The sequence below is a fragment of the Triplophysa rosa genome, linkage group LG4 (assembly GCF_024868665.1).
Source record: "Triplophysa rosa linkage group LG4, Trosa_1v2, whole genome shotgun sequence".
NCBI classification, from domain to species: domain Eukaryota; kingdom Metazoa; phylum Chordata; class Actinopteri; order Cypriniformes; family Nemacheilidae; genus Triplophysa; species Triplophysa rosa.
The window spans coordinates 53,102-76,616 of NC_079893.1; the positions used below are offsets into that span (position 1 = coordinate 53,102).

Genomic DNA, 23,515 nt, shown 5'->3' on the forward strand with positions numbered 1-23,515 from the left:
ATGCTTTATGCGATATTCCAATTTTGTGCATAAGATAAATTCGCAACTTTGGATGGAAACCCAGCTTTTGTGTGTACAAGTAGTTGGATGTAAAAAGTCAATAAATTCAATATATTCAGATGTGGAAGGGAAACAAAGTTTCAGAAAAACACAACGTTCTTTCTTTACTGTATGCAATGTTTCAAAAGGACACACAAGCCCTGCACATATACTGTAGAACATGCCCCTGTTCCCTTAAAATTACAAAGCATTGCACTTTGCTATTGCAAAAGGTATTTTTTAATCTGATTGAGAAAATACTCTGATTCAAGCTTTTACATGCTTCATTTTCTCCTCTTGATTGCGTGTTGCTATAAGTCTACACCTCCCCTTTCAATCCGATCACAGATTTTATTCAGATCAACCTCAAGCGGATTAATTATGGTGTTTACATAGAGGCTTTTCAGTCCAATTGAGCCATCAATCTGGTTGCAAGTGGATTATTTGGTTGCATGTTCACATATTTGTTTTAAAAGCCAAAGCATTTGGGTTAAAACAACCCTTTGTCCTTTATTGACTAACGTTGGGTTCAAAATAATATAATTTTACAATTTAGTTTTGCATCTTTTTTGTGGTGTGGTGTAATGCTCTATTTAATAGCTGATTGGCATATGCTTATTTGTTTTTGCTATGAAAATTGTGTCAGTAAATATAGTGGTTTAAGCAAATTAAGTATGGTATATGAGTCTGCCTTCTCTTCAATGTAGATCACTATGCAAACATTTTTCATGTGAAACATTACATCTGTAATCATGATTCTGAGTCGGGCTTATTTTTTCCTTTTAAGTTTTACTAATTGTTTTTTTTTCAAAGTTTCTTGCGCTTCATCTGAGTTCAGCTTGGATGGCGATTACTTATTGGGTGGCCTTTTTCCAGTACATGAAGTTGAATTGGCGCCATCCATGTTCTCCCCAGCAGCCATTGAATGTAAAGGGTAAGCAAGAACGTTTTATTTCTTTTTTCATCAACTGAATGCTTTTCACACTTTTAGTCTTATCATCACAGGCAGTACTGAAAATGGAAAGTTCTTCAGTATTTTACATTTTTAATGTTCCAAGACAAAACATCAAAATTAAATTAAATTTTTTGGTTCTCTTACTGATGTTTTCTAGGCATGTTTTCACAAAATCTGCCTATCAGATGCTCCATGTAATGAGGTTTGCTATTGAGGAGATTAATAACTCTACCTCCCTGCTGCCCAATGTTTCTCTGGGCTATGAAATTTTTGACCATTGTTCTGACACTAAGAACTTCCCATCAGTCTTCAGTTTTATCTCACAGAATGGATCAATAAAACCTCAAGAAAAACTCAACAGCCATCATCCTAAAGTGATTGCCTTGACAGGACCATATGGAAGCACAAGAACTATTACTATTTCACCATTGGTCACAATGGACCTTATACCATGGGTAAATTATGTTTACTTCATCTGTTATATTTTATGATGCTCATATAAATGAATACGTTTATTTGTGTATTCGTCTCCATTAAGAAAAATCTTATTAACCCATGGCTGTAGCTTTTGTCACATTCAAAAATAAAATGTGAAGCTCTGAATGAATAATCAGCAGTTTAAAACTCTTCTGCGTTACATGTATATAATTCAGTTTACACAGTTTACAAATTGTTCATATGTCAGCCCCTATTGAAATTGTTTGTTTTCTTTCTTCTTCTTCCCAAATGGGAGTCTATTGCAATCCATAGAACCATACTGTAAATAGGAAAATCATGAAATTTGGCACACTCGTAGGGATGGTCCCTAATAGTCATCTCACCAATTTTGGAGTCTCTATCTCACCAACCTTTGGTCACTCTATAGCACCACAACCAGTTCAAAATTTCACTTTTCAAATCATTATAACTTTTAAATCCTTTGGTCTACAAAAATTATAGTTAGCACATCTCATTCCTCTCATCAAGCCTTACATTAGGACTCCGTCCATTACAGTAGCAGCCATTTTGAAAATTACAGTATTCTGTTTCTTCGCTACTCCTCATTTAAATCTGGTCCAATTCTAACCAGATGATCTTCAGACCAAGCCACACAGAAGTGACTGAATTTTTTTTAAAAATATTGTCACAAACTTAACAACGTTGACCCAAAAATGGATCAGAGGCTGTATCTCAGCCATTTTTTGATCAATCGATACAAGGCATCATTGACACCTTGGTCTGGGTGTCCATGCCAAATTTGACAACTATGGGTCATGAAATTTGAAAAATTGCTATTTTTGCCTGTAACAATAATACACATACACAATAATAAATGATAGAAAACTATATGATAGAATACACTGTCTGTGACATAAATCTGTGTAAATAATTTTGCATTTGATATCAAATGTTTAAACTAATATTAATAAAGTTATTTAATAAACTTTCAATTATATTTGCCAAAAGGATCTAGTATTTAAATCCAAATAAGTATAGTGACCTACGGTTTCATATTTTTTGCTATTTATTTATTCATTTATTTAAATGTCACTAATGCAAAGGGAAAGTGGTTCTGCCTGGTCTGAAATATCTGGTATTGCTGGAAGTAAATGTAGGAGCATGATGAAAATGCTAATTTAAACCAAAAGTCATTTGATTGGTTTTGCATCTGAACTCTTCAAATATTTTTGTTCAGCATTACATCTTGAACCTCACATAAATGTATATTTTGTGTTACTTTAATTATTACTTTTCCTTCAATTTCAACAAATTAGATGTCACATGTGACACGGATACCGGAAGGTATAAATAGGAAGTGGAAGCAACGCAATTCAGCTTCTGCCATTTCACCAAAGCGCTCTGTGTGTGAATGTGTCTTGTATTTTGTCTTACCACATTGTCTAAAGTTGTTTGGTGTTTAGATTAGTTTAGAGTATAGCAAGCAAAGGAGTTTTAAGCAGTGTGCTACTCCATGCTCTCCCTACATTACAAATGGGGATACACCCAACTTTGTGTTGAGTGTTTGGGAGTGGAGCATGCTAAGGCAGCTCTTGAGGGGGCTTCCTGTGAACACTGTTTATGGCTACCGCTCAGAACGCTCCACTCCCGTTTCTCATTGTTTGATGAATCAGGCAATATTCGGCAGCCTCACGGAGGGACCCGCTTCCGCCAAGGCAGCGCGGCATCTTGTTCGTAGGGCTCGTAGATGGAGCTTGTTGAGGGTGCTGAGATGGCTTCTGCCTTTTCTCAGCCCCCCAGGTCCATCGCTTCTGGAAGGGATTCGGGAGCCCTCCTGCCCCGTCCGGGAGCCCAATGCACCTTCTCCTGTCCGGGAGCCCAATGCACTGCTCTAGCTCTGGCGGTAGACACGGGCGGTAGACAAACCTAATGTTGACTGGCCTATAGAACAGCCAGAGGATAAGTCCGTTAGCAAATTAGATGATAGATATTTAAAGAAGCGGGTACTGCCTCAACGTCGGGGGTCACTGTTTTTCCACGATTTGCATACTGAAGTGTCTAAATCGGAAAAAGCTGTTTTCTTCACGCATATCGACTACAACCTCTAGTTTCTCTACTCTAACCCAAGGGGCTAGAGGTAACGACTATGGCATGATGCCCAAGGTGGAAGATACTTTGCCAGCTATCTTTCACCAGAAAAGGCATCATCTTTGAAACCTCCGACGTTGCCCACCAAACCGTGTCATGTTACAGCTAATTTAGTGTGCAAGCTGTATATGGCTGCAGGTCAGGCTGGGGCATGTCTGCACACCTGTCCTGCAGGCATACCAGTCCGACAAGGGGACATTCAAGAGGACGAGGTTGAAGATCCTGGCCTACTTAGTGAATTCAAGACAGCAGCAGAGACAGTCAACCACGGAGACAGCCCAAGCCGTTGTGGACTCCATGTCAGCGCTGGTAGCCACGGAGAGACATCTGTGGTTGAATCTCTTGGGCATCAAGGGGAAAGACTTGCTGCTTGATGCACCTCTGTCAGCTCAAGGCCTCTTCAGTGGTGCGGTCAATATTGTCATTTATTGTTTCCAATAGGTGAAACATCAGGCGGCCGCTTTTCACAAATTTATACCTCGCTGCTCTTACCCCCAGAGGTCCGCAGCCATCCACAAGCTCCTCGTGCAGTCAGCAGCAGAAGCAAATTGTAGCTACCCGCACTCCCCCTCAGAGAGCTTACAGGTCGAGGCAGCAACCTCAGAAGTCTTTCAGGCAGTTTTAACCTGATTTAAGGACAGACATCACCTCAAATCAAAAGGCTGGTGCCAAGAAGCCCTGATGGTTTTGCAGGCATCAGAGGGCGCCCCCTCTTGGGAGACTGAAGAGTTCTTACCTCACAAGAAGCTCTAAGGAAATCAATATGTTAGCTCCTCCGTCCACAACGCTTCGGGACACGTCGGTTTTCATCGCACAGATTCATCAGTCTACCCAAAAACACTGTAGACCTAGTGAACGTGCGGGAAAAAAACATTTGACCATCCCCTGTAGTTCAATAGCTTCAGGGCTTTAAGCTTCACCCACCCGAAGTCTAGGTCGAGAGGCTGACTCCCTTAGTGCACTTCCTCCACGAGTGGAGAAAGCTTCCAAATCTCGTGCGATATTTTCTCTGCACAATAGAGTAGGGTAACAGGATTCAGTTTGCTGTCCTCGTACAAAATCCAGAGAGGTGTTTTCCACAGAGGAGGACCCCAAACAAGCTTGGGTGTTAGAAAAGGATGTGTTGTCTCTCTTAGTGAAAGGGGCCATATTGTAAGTTTCCCCCCACGAGAGTCAGACAGGATTTTACAGCCAGTACTTCATAGTTCATAAAAAGGATGGAGGGCTGAGGCCCATTTTAGATCTGTGACAAATTTCTGAGGAGACACAATTTCAAGATGCTCACGGTTCCTATTATTATGGACGGAATCAGATCAGAGGACTGGTTCATCACAATAGATTTGAAAGATGTATACTTACACATATCCATCCTTCCTCAACAGCGGAAGTTTCTTAGATTCACCTTTGGGGGCAAAGCTTACCAATATCAAGATCTCCAGTCAGCCTAACTCTCTCTCCATGCACCTTCACGAAATGCATGGATTCAGCCCTTGCTTCACTTCAGGGGATTTGCATACTAAATTACATAGACGACAGGTTAGTGTTAGCTCAGTCTCACAAGATGGTGGTTCAACATTGAGATGTCGTCCTTGACCCTATGAAGCATTTGGGGTAACGGCTCAATGCCAAAAAGAGCAATTTAACTTCCTACCTGAGGATTATATTTAATGGGGTAGTATGGGATTCGGTCACGATGCAGGCACATTTGTTTCTTGCACGTGTCGAATTGATCCCGACAGTGGTGTCCAGGATCAAGTTAGGCCATGCCTACACTGTCGAGCCTTTTCAAAGTATTGTGTTGAATATTGCGTCTGATTGCGGCTGCGTCCAACGTGATTACTTTTGGCCTCCTGCATATGAGACCCTTACAGTGGTGGCTAAAAAGCAAAGGGTTTTCCCCGAGAGGCAACCCATTTTGTATGATCAGGGTAACGTACAGAGACCTTTGTTCCCTGATTATATGGAAGAAACATTGGTTTCTGAATCAAGTTCTGAAATTGGGGGCGCAATGTCACAGGAAGATGCGTCAGGAAGATGACGACGGATGCGTCAGCTGGGGAGCGGTAGTGGAAGGCCGCTCAGCCAGTGGGCTGGGGCGAGACCAGCATCGCCATAGCTTGTTTGCACATGACGTCACGGCACTGCGTGAAGTGCAGATGGAGGGCAGCAAGTGATCACAAATTAAAAATGCCTACGTTTTGCATTAATGTTCAAATCGATTACACCATGAAACCACAAGGTGTTTTTATTTTGTAGCAAAAGTTGATGTTCATGAAAGGGGAACATGCGAGTGTTGACTGAGAAACAGAGATAAAAGTGACTTGTAAACCAGAATCTGCGGTCGGGAGGAGCCGAGCCGAGTAACTTTTTTAAAATGCTTAACGATGTTTAAAGGACCTAAACAACGACCAGGTGAGCTCAAATCTCTGCCAAACCTTGTAATAAACTATAGCTGCTGTTAAAAGAACGAGTCTATTAAACAGATAAAGTGATAAATCTCGCGTTAAGAGTTTCTTTCCTATAGAAATCGATTATAAGGAAACAGCTAAACCTACTGAAACAACGACCACGTAAATGTAATTTTTTTTAAACCTTAATTATAATAAACACCAACTCTTGTTAAAAGAACTTAAGAAAGGAACACTTATTCCAGGGATAAGAATAGTCTCACGTTAAGCTTGCTCTTCATAGAAGTTCATTATAAAGAAACCAAATAACATGGCTCAAGGCAGCAACAAACTGAGAACATAAATGTTTTCTGTTATCATGTTTATGTTTGATATCAGTGATAAACAAATGTATTTAACTTGGTTTTCCATGGTCATCGTTTCGGTACATTAAGTTGCTTCCTTTTAATGGACTTCTATGGGAAAGAAACGCTTAACGCAAGATTTTTCATTTTAGCCATTTAATAAGGACTAACAGAAGCTAGTGATTATTACAGGTAAGGGTTAACAGAAATTTGGGTTTACCTGGTAATTGTTTAGGTCTTTTGAGTTTGTAATAGTGAATTCCTATGGAGAAACCATGTGATTGCAAACAACCTATTGGCAAATAAATTGTCTGGAGATGTTAGCTGTACTATGAGCACTGAAGTACTTCCTCCCAGCCCTCAGAGGCTATCATGTTCTGTTGAGAACAGACAGAATGACAGTAGTCTCTTACATAAATCATCAGGGGGGCCTGAGGTCACATCCTCTCTGCAGACTGACTCACTAGGTTCTCCTTTGGACCAAGGAGAAGTTTTTAAGATTCCCCTCAGGAGGGACCTTCTGACTTGAGCTGGGGGCACAATAAATGATCCCCGCCCAGAACTAGGAAAACTGTGGGCTTGGCCACTGAGGGGGGTGAATTGTTGAATCAGGGCCTCTCAACTGAGGTTGTTGAGACCATCCTTAACTCTAAAGCTCCCTCCACCAGAAAACTTTATGCCTTATAGTGGAGATTGTTCACCTTATGGTGTAATGAAAGGCATTTAGACCCAGTTTACTGCCCATTGGCTTCATTTCTGGAGCTTCTTCAGGACTGTTTTTCTACAGGTCTTGCATCTTCTACTATCAAAGTATATGTGGAAACTATCTCTGCCTTTCTGTTGGGAGACCTCCCTTGGTTGTTCAGTTCCTGCGTGGCACATTGAGGATGAGGCCTCCTTCTCAGGTTAGAGTTCCGGCATGGGATCTAGCCGTAATTTTAGAAGGAATTTCCAAGGTACCCTTTGAGCCCATTGAGTCCAGCTCGGACAAACATTTGTCCCTCAAGCTAGCATTCTTAGTAGCCATTACTGCTCTGAGGAGGGTAGGCGACCTTCAAGCTTTATCAGCTTCTCCGCCGTGTCTGGAGTTTTCTCCAGGAAGGATTAAGTCTATTCTGAACCCTTGATCGGGGTATATTCCTAAGGTACTTAGTAATGTGGCCAGGACCCTAGTTCTTTAGGCCCTTTATCCTCTGCCTCAAGAGTCACCAAAGATTACATTTACTTTTAGCAGAGCCAATCCTTCCTATACGCAGACTACTCAGGTTGCGCAGGGCCTCTGCACCACCAGGGGCCCCCTTGAGTACCAAATAAAAAACACTCACTATTTTTATAACTTGCGGATTCAACTTTACAGGAATCATGTGGAAATTTCCTTTTTAATACTTAATTTATTTAATTACTTTACTCGGTCTCGGACATCATGTAGTGCGCGACAGGTGATTACATTTGGGTGATGTGATGATGCGTCTTTACATATGGCCATGGCTTTAAAACTCTGTCTGTAGCAGGACAAAAATGCCAACAACAACAACATGAAGCAAGAGAACAAGAAGGCATGTGTTTTTGTACTATTTTCAAAGTCTTATTTAGTTTTGCCTAATTATGCAAGTACAGATTTACAAATTCAGTATTTAGCCACTGGCATAAAGTTGGTTTGACGTTGAACGTCTGATAGTCTGAATTTAGGGACCATCTCCAAAGTGACATAGGCTAAACACATTAATATACACGTTTCTAACTTCAATAGCTTTAGCGGGTTCGCTAGGGTAAGGAAGGAAGAGGACGAGGTTGGCGAGACTGACATGAGCTTTATTGCTTTGCCACACAAGAAATCAAAAGTCCATAAACCACGCCCCCCTCGCCACAATAGCATTTAAAGGGAATGACTTACTGTCACAAAACCAACTGTTCAGTGTTCATGTGAGTCTCAGATATAATGCAAACCACTGCAATCCACTGTATTTCCTTTGCCCATGATAATATGTTTGTGTCATCACATTTAGAGAACTATTGATGTGTTTTCGTATGCTTAGCTTTCTCCAGTAAACTATATGTTTTTAATACCATATGAAAAGCTGGGTATGAAGGTGTTTTTGGTGCAACACTACTGAGCACCTGTGAGAGTGGAATTTGTAGTTGTAGAGGTCGGCCACACATGTGTATCAGTAAATTTGTAGTCAAAATTTGAAGTTGCAAACTTGTAGATTTTTTTTTCTCTCCCGCAAACACAACACAACAGTTACACCTTCTTGAATCCTTCAGTGCAAGTGCACAAATCCAGTTCTACAAATCACAAACTGAGACACTCGTGCACTCACATTTTTTGCTACAAATGCTGCAGTAAATATGGTGCAAAACACATTCACACACCTGCACCAAAAGACGTGCGTTCACAGATGAGTTTTGAACATCCGCAAACAGTATGTGAATTCATGCAATGAGAGTTGAATGCTTGTCAAATATTTTCTCACAAATTAAAGGTTTTATTCTTGCACATTGTTCTAGCACAAACACAAGAACATAACTACAACTGCTTGAATCTGCTGCTGCGAGTCTCTGACACAAGTTCGCACACACTCTCATTTTGCACCACATATCTGTGTGATATATGGTGCAAAAGTGATTTGTGCATTTGCAGCCAAACGAGCTAGTTTTGGCGCCCAGCAGGTGGCGCCCTAACGCGCAAGTGAAAAACTCCGCGAGAATCATCCCGAGCGGCTTTATTTTCCCGAAATCACTAATCGTAATAGAGTACATTGGTTTAGTTTAAATAAGTGTGCTGGTCAGCTACGTCGACAATCCCTTATGAAAATTATAGGCCTACAGTTAAACAAACAAAAAACACGTTTTTCTTACAGTTAAAACAACAACAAAAATATGGTTGCTGTAGTAAAACCATGATTAGTTTTCGTAAGGGATTGTCATGTAGCGGACCAGCATATTTATTTAAACTAAACCAATGTACTCAGAGCCGATCCTGCCTATACGCAGACTACGCAGGTTGCGTAGGGCCTCTAAACCACCAGGGGGCCCCTTGAGTACCGAATCAAAAACACTATTGTAAACAATTAAGACTCTATTTTTATCATTTGTGGATCCAACTTTAGAGACATTATTTGGAAATTTCCTTTTAGTACTTAATTTATTTAATGACTGTGACATTCTTGGACATCAGTGCGGGGCAGGGAATCACATGCGCGTGATGTGCTGTTGATGTCCCTTGCTATGGTTTTAAACGGCGCCATCCGTCTGGAGCGAAAAAAAGGTAAACGCCAACAACGCAAAGTAAAAGAACAAGAGGCATGTGTTTTCATAGTATTTTAAACAGATTAAGTATTATTAAGTATTATTTACAGATTAAGTATTAATCATGGACACATTTAAGTTAGTTGCTTGAGGTTGGACGTTTGATATTCGTGAATTTAGGGACTGTCTCCAAAGTTACATACACATTAATACACGTTTCTAACTTCCGTAGCATTTTAAGGGGATAACTTAGACCACAAAACCAGCTCTACAGTGTTCATGTGGGTGTCAGCTATAATGCACACCTTTTGATTTTTTATATTTATTACAGTAAACTGTGAAGTCATAAGTAAATATTGCCATGTGTTTTGCTGTGTATATTATGCCCATCTACTATATGGGTTCCTTCAAAACAGTGTTAATTTCGTTAACGAAAACTATGACGAAAAGTATTCGTTAACGACATGTTTTCACTGACGAAAACGAGACGATAACTAAATAAAAATGAATGCATGATAACTAAAACTGTAATAAAAATATACTGACATTTTCGTCAACTAATAAAAACGAGACGAAAATATTCTTGTCCCACCTGGCGGACATCAGTTTGCGCGCATGTGCTGCTTATCTCATATAAACGGCAGAAGTGTCTGGGAGAAGTGGAAGCACACACATGTATTCTGTGTCTCCACGCGGGTTACAAAGCGTCTTATTTTCCTTCACGATCGCCGGTAAAACGCCGCAAACTTGAAGCGCGACTGCAGGCGAGTCACCCCGAAACACATTACGAAGGCAAGCTCAAGTGTTTTTATATGCGCCTATGTTAACTTAACACGAGCTGCTGCATAACGTGAAATGCAACATAGAGTCAGCCAAAAGAAACCAGCGCTGTCCTCTACTGATTATAGAAGTGATGAAGTGAGTCAAACTGTACATTCCAACCAGTAACATGTTTGCATGACTAAAGAAATGTAATACAATTTATATAATATGTCTTTTTGAAAGCTATTCTCATTCATTGCTGTATCAGGCAAAGACAGTGCAGCTCTTTCTTCAAAGAGGCATGCCATGAGCCAATAGCCTTTGAGTGTGAGCCGTGTGCGTTTCATTGGTTGAATGAACACGCCCTACTTAACGAGTCAATTGAGTCAAATGGAATTGAACGAACTGGAACATGTCTTTCATGGTCTAATACTCCAACAATGCATATCTAGTTACTGGAATTTTCTGAAAAATAAAGGTAATGACCTGGTTTAATTTTATTCTAAGGTGAAGTGAATTATGTCAAAACAGTTGAATCTTTGTATGGAACTATAATGTATATTTATTCGACTAAAATGTTTTTCATATTTCGTCGACTAAAACTAGACTGAAACTAAAATGATGGGGTTGACTAAAATGTGACTAAAACTAAATTGCATTTTCGTCAAAAGACTATGACTAAAACTAAATCAAAATTTGCTGTCAAAATTAACACTGCTTCAAAAGATATATATTTACAGCTCAATAACATTTAGAGGGAATGATTTACAGGACTAAAACAACTACATTGTTCATGTGAGTTTCAGCTATAATGCACACCACTGCAATCCACTGTATTTGGTTTGCCTATGATAATATGTAAAAAATTTAGAGAATTATTGATGTGTTTTCGTATACTTGGCTTCATTAAGTAAACTATATTTATCATGCTGTATTTTTGTTAATCACTCATTTGGTTAGAAAAACACACCACTTATAGTTATGCCACACCACATAACGTTATAGTTTTTTTACAGCTAGATGGTTCCAAGCCACGTGTTAATTAAGGAAAATAATAATTTACATGTCAAACAAAATGTGAACTTTATTTTAGAATTAATTGTTCTTACTGTCTGTTTAATGTTTTTTTTTTACTTTCAGTCTTTATTCGTTTAAGTGTGTTAATTGATTTATATTTTTTTATTTCTTATAGTCTACAGCTATGTTTATATCTAGTTTGAACTATTATGACAAGGGCCCTTCAAAAAGGTTTGCTTAGGGCCCCCAGATGTCTAGGTTCGGCACTGAATGTACTCTATTACGATTAGTGATTTCGGGAAAATAAAGCAGCTCGGGATGATTCTCGCGGAGTTTTTCACTTGCGCGTTAGGGCGCCACCTGCTGGGCGCCAAAGCTAGCTCGTTTGGCTGCAAATGCACAAATCACTTTTGCACCATATATCACACAGATATGTGGTGCAAAATGAGAGTGTGTGCGAACTTGTGTCAGAGACTCGCAGCAGCAGATTCAAGCAGTTGTATTTATGTTCTTGTGTTTGTGCTAGAACAATGTGCAAGAATAAAACCTTTAATTTGTGAGAAAATATTTGACAAGCATTCAACTCTCATTGCATGAATTCACATACTGTTTGCGGATGTTCAAAACTCGTCTGTGAACGCACGTCTTTTGGTGCAGGTGTGTGAATGTGTTTTGCACCATATTTACTGCAGCATTTGTAGCAAAAAATGTGAGTGCACGAGTGTCTCAGTTTGTGATTTGTAGAACTGGATTTGGATTTGCACTTGCACTGAAGGATTCAAGAAGGTGTAACTGTTGTGTTGTGTTTGCGGGAGAGAAAAAAAAATCTACAAGTTTGCAACTTCAAATTTTGACTACAAATTTACTGATACACATGTGTGGCCGACCTCTACAACTACAAGTTCCACTCTCACAGGTGCTCAGTAGTTTTGCACCAAAAATACCTTCATAGCTGGGTTCAAGCCCTTAGTTCTATGGCTTAACTAGGCCATAGTTTAGCGCTATAATTTTCAGGAATGGAATTTGGAGAAAAACAGGTTTAAAGATAGGTGATGAAAATAAAAGCACAACAGTCAAGTATCACAAGTAAAAGTCACTTTACTGTGGTAAAAGACTTACTCTATTGAAAATGTTATAACTAAAACATTTCCTAGTGTGGAAACCTATAAAAATTATGTTTGAAAAAGTATTATTAAAACAAAAGTAATGAAAATGGTGCTGGGCACACTTAAAGAATGAGAGCTCTGTCAGGAGCGCAAAAAGCACCGCATCACTACACAAGGAGACTAGCAAACGTTACACTGAAGACTAGTTAGAAGTGAAGTAAGTTCTCTGTAGTTTTTTATGGGCATATAGTGTCTGAACTTTTGATAACTCCGCCATCTCACGATAACATTGTATAAAAAACTTTGCATGTCGTTTATAAATGTCTGGCGGGAAATATGCATTGATAAACCTTCATTCTACATTTTATGGGGTTTACTTTGACAGGTGAATTGTCTTTGTAATGTTAGTGTTAAGAGATGGAAGATTATGGAGCAAAATTAATTTGCAGCTCCGCCGGGCATATCCTAAAAACATGAGCTTGCCACAATAAATTTGTATTTTTCAGTATTAAACAAGTGAATTTGATTAATATATTTCCAGAGGTGATACACATGATATTATAGAATAATCATTTAATGAAAACCCAATTTTGACAAGAAAATGACTTTCGACTTACATTTACATTTATTCATTTGGCAGACGCTTTTATCCAAAGCAACTTACAAGCAGGAGAGCATATTAACATTTTGTCAACACGCTGAACAGTACTGTTAGTTTACAACAGACTTATTTTTTGATATTCCTGAAAATGTCCCTGCGTGACATTCGACAGGTTTTCCCAGACTGCATCACATATTTATCATGTTTTGGTTTTGTTAATCACTCGTTTGGTTAGTAAAAACACACTGCATTTGCATGTTAAGGTTTTTTTTGACAGCTGTGTTAATTGATTTATTATTTCTTAGAGTTTACAGTTATCTTTATCTAAATTTAACTATGACAAGGGCCCCCACAAAGGTTTGCTTAGGGCACCTACACGTATAGGATCGGCAGTGATTGTTAGGGTCTTCTTTATGGAGAAAATCTGACCAACTGTTGGTTTGTTTTGGACCTCGAAGTAGAGGTCAGCTGGCCTCTAAGCAAACCATTAGTAAATGGAACGTAGAGGCAATTTCTTTAGCTTACGAGGTGCATGGAATGCCTTCACCTCTGCGAATCAGCGCACATTCTATTGGGAGTATGGCCTCCTTACCTTACTTTTTGTCGGGGGCCTTGGGATGGTCTTCCCCGCACACATTTATGAGGTACTACAGTCTAGACCTTACCTGGATCCCAGGTGCTCTTGAGATGTGCATAGACATCTTCACACTAGGACAGACACAATTCATAATCGCGTAGTGGGCATTTTGGTCCCTATAGAGTCCCTCGAAAGGGAACATCTCAGGTTCTGACTGTAACCATGGTTCCCTGAGATAGGGAACGAGACACTGCGTCTTCATGCCATAACTCCTTGTGCCTGTAGCATTTGCTTCATTTTTGCATAAGCTTATTTGCGTTGCTTTCGCTTCCTATTTATACCTTCCGATATCCGCGTCATCTCTGTGCGACTATAAACCGAGAGTAAGTTTCACACACTATTTCAGGCGCGTCACGCTGCTGGCGTTCCCCATAGACTCATTCCATGACGCAGTGTCTCGTTCCCTGTCTCAGGGAATTACGGTTACAGTCGTTACCTGAGACATTAACATTTTCACTTTAATCATTGCTTTTCCAATCAGCTTTTATGAAGCCCTCTGGTCTCTGGTCTGGATTCTTTTTTTTGTAGTTTATTATTAAAACTGTGCATGCACATGGATTTTCCCTTGCTCATCCCTTGCAACTCGTAACATTTAATCTATTGATAGCCCTAACTAAAAACACACACACAAGAAACTTAATTGTTTCATTATTACAGTTTAATGGGTATTTGGTTAAACAAAATTAAATTGTACATTGCTTTTATTTACTGTTCTTACTATACTCACCTTACTGTGCTGAACTTTTAAACAGTAGTATATACTGTATAGCTGCAAAAAAAGAAAATAATTTCTCATTTTAATTTCAAATCGGCATTTCTATATGTATTGTGGCCATTCAATTTCAGTGTTTCTTGAATTTCAACTAAATCAAACCTCAAGAATGACAAAGTCATCTTACAACAAATGTGAAAGACTGACAGAATTACAAGACGTGAGAACAATGATAAAAACTGAGGTCATCACATAAAAAATATTTTTGGAGCTTTTCCCAAATACATGTACAAATATTACAGTTGTATTGCTTAAAGGGGTGATATGATAGGGCTAAAACGAATGTTATCGTTTGTTTTAGATGTAATGCAATGTGTATACACAATTTAAGGTTAAAAAACGCTGTATTTTCCACATACCGTGCATGTTTGTATCTCCTCTTTGCCCCGCCTCTCTGAAACGTGCAGATTTTTTACAAAGCTCATCGCTCTGAAAAGCGAGGTGTGCTATGATTGGCCAGTTAACCAGTGTGCAGTGATTGGTGGAATACTGCAAGCGTGTGACGGAAATGTAACGCCTCTTACCATATTTGGAACATCAGGTTCCAAAGCAATTGTGCTGACAGGTACGCCCACCTTACTTGCGCATACATTTGGGCGGTCTCAGTCAAATCAAACCATGAACTGATGTAGAGTTGTGGGGGTGTGGTTACACGAGGCGTTTCATGCAGGTCTGGGTGAGCATTCGCTTTTAGATAGAATGCATCTTTTGTTCCGACACTTTAATTTTTGCAATTTTACATGTCTAACACACCAAAGACACAAAAAACACGTATTCGCGCCATATATGAATATGAACTTGTTTTCTTTGCAGTATTTGAGGTCTGAAAAAATACTTATTACTTGTTATTTTGACCTGTTTCTGCAGTTTTCATTTTATGCAAATAAATGCAAAAAGAAACAATATTTGTATTTTAGATTTGGGAGGAATGTTGTTAGCAGGCCATAGAATGAAACAAGAATGATCATTTTATCTAAACACATGGGCTTACCTATAAATAGTTTATTTTAAAATCAGAAAAACTGTCTCTGAAATGTTCCCCTAATTTTTTACGCGGCTGTGTATTTTCCATTTAGTAAAAAATATTACTAAAATGGGCTTTCCTGTAGCTCAGTGGTTAGAGTACTGCGCTAGCAACACCAAGGTCATGGGTTTGATCCCAGGGATTGCACATACTCAGAAACAAGTATGTTGTATAGTATAACTCTTTTGATAAAAGCGTCTGCAAATGTCTAAAAATGTTTTCTTCCCTTTCAAAGGTGAACTACGGAGCTTCTAGTTATGCCTTGAGTAATAAACTTAAGTATCCATCTTATATAAGAGCAGTCCCTAGCAACAAAGACATGATAGAGATGATTATTCACATTATACAGTGGTATGGATGGAACTGGGTTGCCTTTCTTGGAGGTCCAGACAATTACAGTGAAGATGGTCTAAGACTGTTTTACAAGTATACTAGCAATACTGGCATTTGCTTGGCCTATCAAGAGACTCTTCACATACGAGGAAACTACAATCAAACACTTAAAAATATCAATATGCTAAACATTAATGTCATTGTGGTGTTCGCTGTGCCAATATATGCAGAAAACATAGTGAGAGCTGCCATTGCAAACAACATCCGAGACAAAGTTTGGATTGCAAGTGAAACATGGTCAATGAATCAGCAGCTTCCAAGAGAGCGGGGAGTTGAGAAAATTGGTACAGTTATTGGCATTACAGAGCGATTATTGTCATTACCTGGATTTGATGAGTTCGTTTATAAATTCAAGGAAACACCTAATGAAGATAATAATAGTAATGTTGAGAGTGATGTCCAGAATGAGATATGCAATCAAGAATGTAAGGAAAATGCATTGTTGACTGCAGAGGACATTATAAATGAAAATCCTTCATTTTCCTTTGCCATCTATGCTGCCATGTATTCAATAGCTCACGCTTTACATAAAGTTCTTCAGTGCAACATGAATGGATGCCACAAAAACACAACAGTAAAGCCATACATGGTAAGTGAATTATCTTTATTAAGAAACATGAATACATCTTTTAGTTTATTGTAAATCAATATTAAATGTTGTGTAATATATTTAATATGTGTCAAACAGATTATAAAAGAAATTAAAAACTTGGATTTTCCACTCAATGGGCGTCAAGTGAAATATGATGTCAATGGTGACCCAACCATCAGTTATGCAGCTGTGCTCTGGCACACTGAAACAAATTCTCCTTTGTTTGAGATAGTGGGCACTTATGATACATATCCAGAAGTTGTCTTCACCCTTGACAACTCTCTCATGCCCTGGCGTAACAACACATCTGTAAGTAGGTGGTTTTGTTGATCTTTACATTTTATTCTAGATACTTCATTTTTAACAACAATTTCTGTTCCATGAAGGTTCCTTTCTCAAACTGCTCTATTGAGTGTAGGGAGGGATATTCGAGGGAGCATGAAGGATTTCATGCTTGCTGTTTCCGGTGTAAAAAATGCCCACAAAACACCTATGTGGATTATTCTCGTAAGTACCTTGGAAAATATTTTCTACATTTAACTATTGTTTTGTCACTATTAGTATGGCTTTAGGAAATCAACAGAAATTTTGATCATTAATCCTGTTATACTGTTATGTCCTTATGTAACCTTAATGACACGCAAAGACAATTGCTGTGTTTACTCAATTTCTATTTAATGGGGCCCCCTTGTGGTTTCTCCAACACAACACAACACAACACAACACAACACAACACAACACAACACAACATACAAGGGCATGAACTACAGTGCCCTCTAGCACACTGAAAACATTTTGGATGCATCACATATTCCTGAGCTGCAGTCCTGCTGAGTTTAGCTCCAACCCTGAAAAAACCCACCTGCCTGTAGCATTAGTAATCCTAAAGACAACAGGTGTGTTCGACTTGATGCGGCACCTCAAGAGCGAGAGCGTTTCAAAGGCGTATGGTGAAGTCGGCTCTCCACTCTCTCTCGCAATAATGTGATGTCATCCGCCTGTCGGTTATTGCGGTGCCGCATCAAGTCGAACACACCTATTGATTTACTTGTACAGGTGTGTTTGGTTAGGGCTGGAGATAAACAGGAAAAAAAGTACTTTGCAATTACATTTATTCATTTGGCAGACGCTTTTATCCAAAGCGACTTACAAGTAGGGTGCAGTGGGCAGTTATCACTACAGAGCATTTCCTGGTGGCACTGAGAATTGAACCAGCGACCTTCTGGCTACGAGTCCAACTCTCTAACCACTAGGACACAACTCACCCCCTGCTAATATTTAATTTAGCAGATTTTGTGAAAGAGCCAACAATTAGCATAGTTTACATAAATGTTCTTTGTCATTATTGATGAATGCTTACAATGTTTTGGGTCAGGCAACTTCTGCTGTGCACACCATGGCCATCCTGCAGGTCCATCAGGCCATAGCATTTAATGAGCTACACAAGGGAAGGACTGACAGGAGCTGTGTTAAATGGCATATATATCCAAAACAACTTTATCAGAACAACTGAAGCGATCAGTGCCAGAAAAGGGCAACAAATGCATATAAGTGCTATAAAACTGGTCACAGTTAGCCTAACACAGTACACGGAGCCATACATACATACATTTTTTCCAATGGCAGAAAAAGTGGAAAAGAAATAGAATTAGGTGTCTGTATTATTGGGTCAGGTTTAGACGAAAGAGATATGTCTTTAGCTGATTCTTAAAGATGAGGAAAGATGGTGTTCTTGTAGAGACAGGCAGATCATTCCACCATCGTGAAACAGTCCAGAAAAGGTGTGTGAAAGTGATTTTGTGCCTTTGTGGGATGGCATCACAAGATGTTGTTCGCTAGAAGAGTTTAACTTGTGCATTAATGCAATCACTGTATATAGTATTGAATTTATTTAAAACATACTTTTTCGAACTCCTACAAAATGTATCCGATTGGCAAGAAATTTGGTAAATGGCATGTAGAGACATTCTTGACCAAAGGATATTAAAAGCGTTTTAACTGATGAAACAGTTCATGTAAAACACGTCATGGAATTTGAAGGTGAGTGTATCAAAGGGTCCTATGGTTGTATATTCGTGATATTTTGGAGTATTGACACGATTGCTCACATACAGGGCATCAATATATCAGATGGAGTGCACAGCAAAATGGATTTGATGCTGTATCTTCTCCAAACTGTGGTGCATTGGCAAAAAACTTGGTACGTGTCATCACAAACCCGACCTGAGGCAACATGCCGTGTTTTGGCATAGCACCGCCTAGTTTTTTTTAGAGTCGAACGGTACCCAGTTTCTGGTACCCAGTTTTCCCATGTCAGCCATTTTGAATTATGTAGTAAAAGGCTGTCATTTATAGACACTGTCTAGTCTAGGTTAACAATTTTTGACCAAAATAACCTGCAATGTGGGCGAGACTTTTTGTTATATTCTAAAAAAATCTGGCTAACCGACACTTGGCCAAATTTTATTTTATCTCCAAGAATCTCCCATTTCTTCCTGTCATCCTCTATTCCCTTTGAAAACAGACCATACTTCATAGTTCATAGTTTTCAGTCATGTAGAGACACAGCACAAGTAATATCATAAATACAGCCAAACTAATGGGTATTCCAAAGTATGTGAAATATATCCTTGGAAATTTACCCTTGGTACGTGTCACCTCAGAGTTAAGCAACGTCGGTCCTGGAGTGCCGCTTTTGGAGTGCCAAAGATCCACTTGCATAAAATCGAATAGAAAATATACTTTTGCCCGAACAAAATATATACAGTATTTTATAAATATGGTTTTGACATACATTTTGTCTCGGTTAAATTGAATTCAGAGTACTAATTTGGTTTGGTATATTCAGAGTTTAAACAATTTCTCTATCAATACACTAATCAATAACAAAGCTTCTCTGTAGGCTCTGCCTCTTTTTAAAGTATTAACAGAACCAGATCTGCTGTCATCTGCAGTTAAATGCATAGACAGCATTTTAAGACTATTTTAGCACTTTATACACACTTAGGCCCAATCCCAATTCTAACCCTACACTTTCCCCTACCCCTCCGTTTGGCGCGTTCACGTGAAGGGGTAGGGGTGTCTCAATTCTCTTTTGGTTGGAGGGGTAGGGGGAAGGGCCAGACAGCCCTTCAAACGAAGATTTTTCGGGACCTCACTTCAAATGAAGGGCTAAGAGAAATTTCCAATATGGCTGCTCACTCGAGCAAGCAGACCCATAAATGTAAGTCATTTTTGCCATTAGTAAGGATTTTTATGACAATTTTTCATTTTATGTATGTCACATTCAATCTTGGGTGATGTTCTTTTAATGTTTGCAAAAAAATCGCTAAAGTTTGCTAGCGGACAGCTCCGATTGCATGATATTAGAAAATATATGTTTATGTCATATGCCCGGTGCATCGGCGCATGTCCTCTGACGTAACGTTAGGAGCTAGCAACAACGTATGATGACGTATACCAGTGTAGGAGCGGTGTCTCATTTCTTAGCGGAAAATTTGTAGCCCTTCCCCTTGCCACTTTGTTTCAAGGGGCAAAGGGAAGGGGCGAGGGGTAGGCGAAGGGGTAGGGCCTTTGGGATTGGGCCTTACTTACCCCCTCACTCACCACAGGACTACATCACCCAGTAGTACATGTGTTTATGTTGTGCTGCGTGTGTTCCCTGCCATTGTGTCTGCTTGGATTACTATTAAAGTGTGTTCTGGATTATCTTCGTCTGTCGAGCCTTCTTCAGCACGAGCACGCATGACAAAATACCGGACACAAAGTAATAATGAGCGTCCTTTTCCCTTTGTTTTGTTTTCGGTTTTGTAAGTGTTTTGTTTCCGGTTTTTTCCGTCACTAACGACCCGGCCGTCCTACTCCTCATGCTGGAGCAGAGGACAGCACGTGCAAAGCACAGTTGTCCTGAGATGGTCCTCTGGAGAACTTCGCCAAGTTTGTGGAGTGGGTGCTGGTGAGTAACCTGCCAGCCCCGCCCTGCTCTGAAACCCAGAGCCCAGCCCCACATCACCCTGCTGCGTGGAGTGTACCCCAGAACCCACTTGGATGGAGGCCCAAGCCTGCTGTCCTGTAAAATTGTAAAACTTTAATAACCAAGATTTTCTGTTTTGCTTTGGAGATATCTGTACTACAAAATATTTTAGTTCCACAATACTTGGATATCTACATTTTATTTGCTTATCTTTATTCTGACAAAATTCCACAATTTTGTCTGTAGGTCAAATGATTTACCAGCTGCAAACATTTTATTGTGTGCATGTCATTTTCATGGTTTGGAAATAATGTGATGTGAATGAACGACTCTTATGATTATGATTACGGCAGTATACTAAACATTTACATCTTTTTCAGGTGACCCTTATACGTGTTATCCATGTGCAGAGAGCGAATGGTCTGATGAGGGCAGCACGACTTGTAAGATTCGTTCTGTTGTCTATCTTCAGTTCACAGAAATCACCTCCATTGTTGTCATCTGTTTCACTGCATGCCTGATTACTCTGCTCATTTTCATCTTTTGTCTTTTCGCCTACAATTCTAACACACCAGTGGTGAGGTCTGCTGGTGGCAACATGTGTTTCCTTATGTTGGCGTGTTTAACTATGTCTAGCATAAGTGTTTTCTTTTTCTTTGGACAACCCACGTCTGCAGACTGTATCCTGAGAAATTTTATATTTTCGTTTTTCTTCACTATCTGTCTCTCCTGTATGACTGTTCGTTCCTTTCAGATTGTTTGCGTCTTCAAAATGGCCGCCGAGTTCCCTAAATTACACAGCTTGTGGGTAAAGCACAACGGCCAGTGGCTCTTCATTTTGTTTTCTTCTTTTCTTCATTTTATTTCATGTGTTTTATGGGCAACTGTCTCACCCGACCATCCTGTCAGGGACTCAATTACTTTTAATGATCAAACTATGCTCATTTGTGAAAGGAGAAACACGGTAACCATCAGCATAGTTTTGTTTATAAGTTGGTTTCTTGGTTTTCTGTGTATCTCGTTTTCTTACATGGGAAGAGATCTGCCAAAAAGTTACAATGAGGCCAAATCAATTACCTTCAGTCTGCTTCTGTACTATCTGAGCTGGATTACATACTTCACAATATATCTCACTTTTAAAAGCAAATATGTCTTGCTTTTGAATGCATTGGCTCAAATATCCAGTATATATGGAATTCTCTTCAGCTACTTCATACCAAAATCTTACATCATGTTATTTCAGCCCAAGAAGAACACTGCTGCATACTTTCAAACATCTATTCAGAACTACACCCAAACCATTAGTAGGAGTTAAACCACAATCATGGTGTAAATAAGTAGCCAAAATCAGTTGCTTTTAATTCACACATGAAACTGGATACCCATTTCTCTCTCCTATTACAACAGTGGTCTCAAACTCAATTTCTGGGGGGCCACAGCTCTGCAGAGTTTAGCTCCAACCAGCTCCAAACCACACCTGCTTAGAATTTTCTAGTAATCCTTAAGAGCTTGATTAGCTGAATCAGGTGTGTTTGATTAGAGTTGGATCCAAACTGTGCAATACAATGTTAGAAAAACTCTGTAGCTTACATTTCTAACCTTAAAACAAGTTATTTTGTGTTCTGTTGGTATTGGGGTTCAGTTCGGAGGATAAATTTGTTAATATACAGTAATTCATGTACATGTGAATTTAAGGTTTTTTTTAGTTTATAGTGATGTCTTAATACAAAACTTACAAGCTGTTAATAATTCTTAAGTTATCTACAATGTTTACTATGTTTTAGGGAAAAGTAATTGATATATAGAAACTTACAACTGTTAATGTTTTTAAATAAAGCTCCTTATCTTTAAGTTCTTTTGCCGTCCATGTTATTTCTCTGAATACATTTTCCTAAAGTCTTTTTATTGACCAACATCTACGTCAAACTCTTGACTGTTAAAAAGCTACAAAACATTGAAATTCTAGTTTTAACATGATTAACAGCAAAAAAAGTAAATGATTTACAGTTACTAACAATTAACACCTAATATATTGTTGAAGTGTTCAATATTTACGTCGTTATTGTCACAGAATGACCCAAATGAAGCAGGAAAACATGAATGTTAATTTTTTTTGGACCTCAACATGTGCAGATTGGTAAATAAGAGGTGAGTATTGATAAAGCCGATATTGCACTTGGTTTTAATGAACAGAATGCTGATAATATCCTTTTTCAGGTTGCAAGAGCACACATGCAGATGGGGATTCCACAGGATACAGAAATCAGAAAGAGCTTTATTGCCAAGTATGTTTGCACATACAAGGAATTTGTTTTGGTGACAGGAGCATCCAGAACACAGAAACAGCAACAACAGTACACAGAGACCATAACACAATAGAATACAGTACACAATGATTTAAATAAGGGCCCATGGGTATAAAAAAAATAAGAAATACAATAAAACATAAGATAAAGATATAGAGAGTGTAAAGCTATATATGTATGTAAATATGTACAAGTAAAAAATAAGAATATACTATTGTAGTACAAGGTATGTGCTATATACAGCAGAATGAATGAAATATAATTTAAAGAAAAAGTTGTATAAAAATAGATAGTGTATTATCTGGAGGATATAATTAATATTGCACTTAATTATTATTGCATAGAGTTATTAATTGCACGGTGTGTAAAAACATTTAACTGTTAAAACAGGAACCCTGGAAGATGGTATGGATGACTTTGGTAAACACTTGGGATAGTCAGGAGTCATAGGTAAATCACTAGGATAACCAGATTACCACTTTAATAACAGGATCATCTTAGATACTTGGACACACAGAATATAAACTGGAGAGCAGCTAAGCAGCAAAGGAATGACAATATTTTTTCTTATTCTGCTTTGGTTCATATGGATTATTTTCATTTATACCACGGGGCTGTTGAACTCTTCAATCTGATTGGTTGACAAACTTTCTATGGGTATGCATTAACTTTCGGTAAATGCACACCTATGAAGGTGTTCCAGGTCTGCTGACCGCATTACAGTTCCATATCACTTCGCCAAGTTTAAACA

General features: G+C 38.9%; 1 protein-coding gene across 1 annotated transcript; it reads left to right on the forward strand.

Annotated features, from left to right (window-relative positions):
* Positions 1 to 791: 791 nt before the first annotated feature.
* On the forward strand, positions 792 to 21,323 carry LOC130552346 (taste receptor type 1 member 1-like). The gene is made up of 7 exons (XM_057330560.1): positions 792 to 973; positions 1,152 to 1,449; positions 15,736 to 16,482; positions 16,582 to 16,794; positions 16,872 to 16,992; positions 20,839 to 20,901; positions 21,213 to 21,323. The coding sequence occupies exons 1-7, from the start codon at positions 792 to 794 to the stop codon at positions 21,248 to 21,250; spliced, it is 1,662 nt and encodes a 553-aa protein (XP_057186543.1). The 3' UTR covers positions 21,251 to 21,323.
* The last annotated feature ends 2,192 nt before the right edge of the window (positions 21,324 to 23,515 follow it).

Excerpts from the sequence above, each read along its gene's own strand:
- LOC130552346 (XM_057330560.1), top strand. The coding sequence starts at position 792 with ATGATTCTGAGTCGGGCTTATTTTTTCCTTTTAAGTTTTACTAATTGT. Across the intron at positions 16,483-16,581 it reads CAACAGTAAAGCCATACATG|ATTATAAAAGAAATTAAAAA; the intron begins GTAAGTGAATTA and ends TGTGTCAAACAG. Across the intron at positions 16,795-16,871 it reads CCTGGCGTAACAACACATCT|GTTCCTTTCTCAAACTGCTC; the intron begins GTAAGTAGGTGG and ends TGTTCCATGAAG.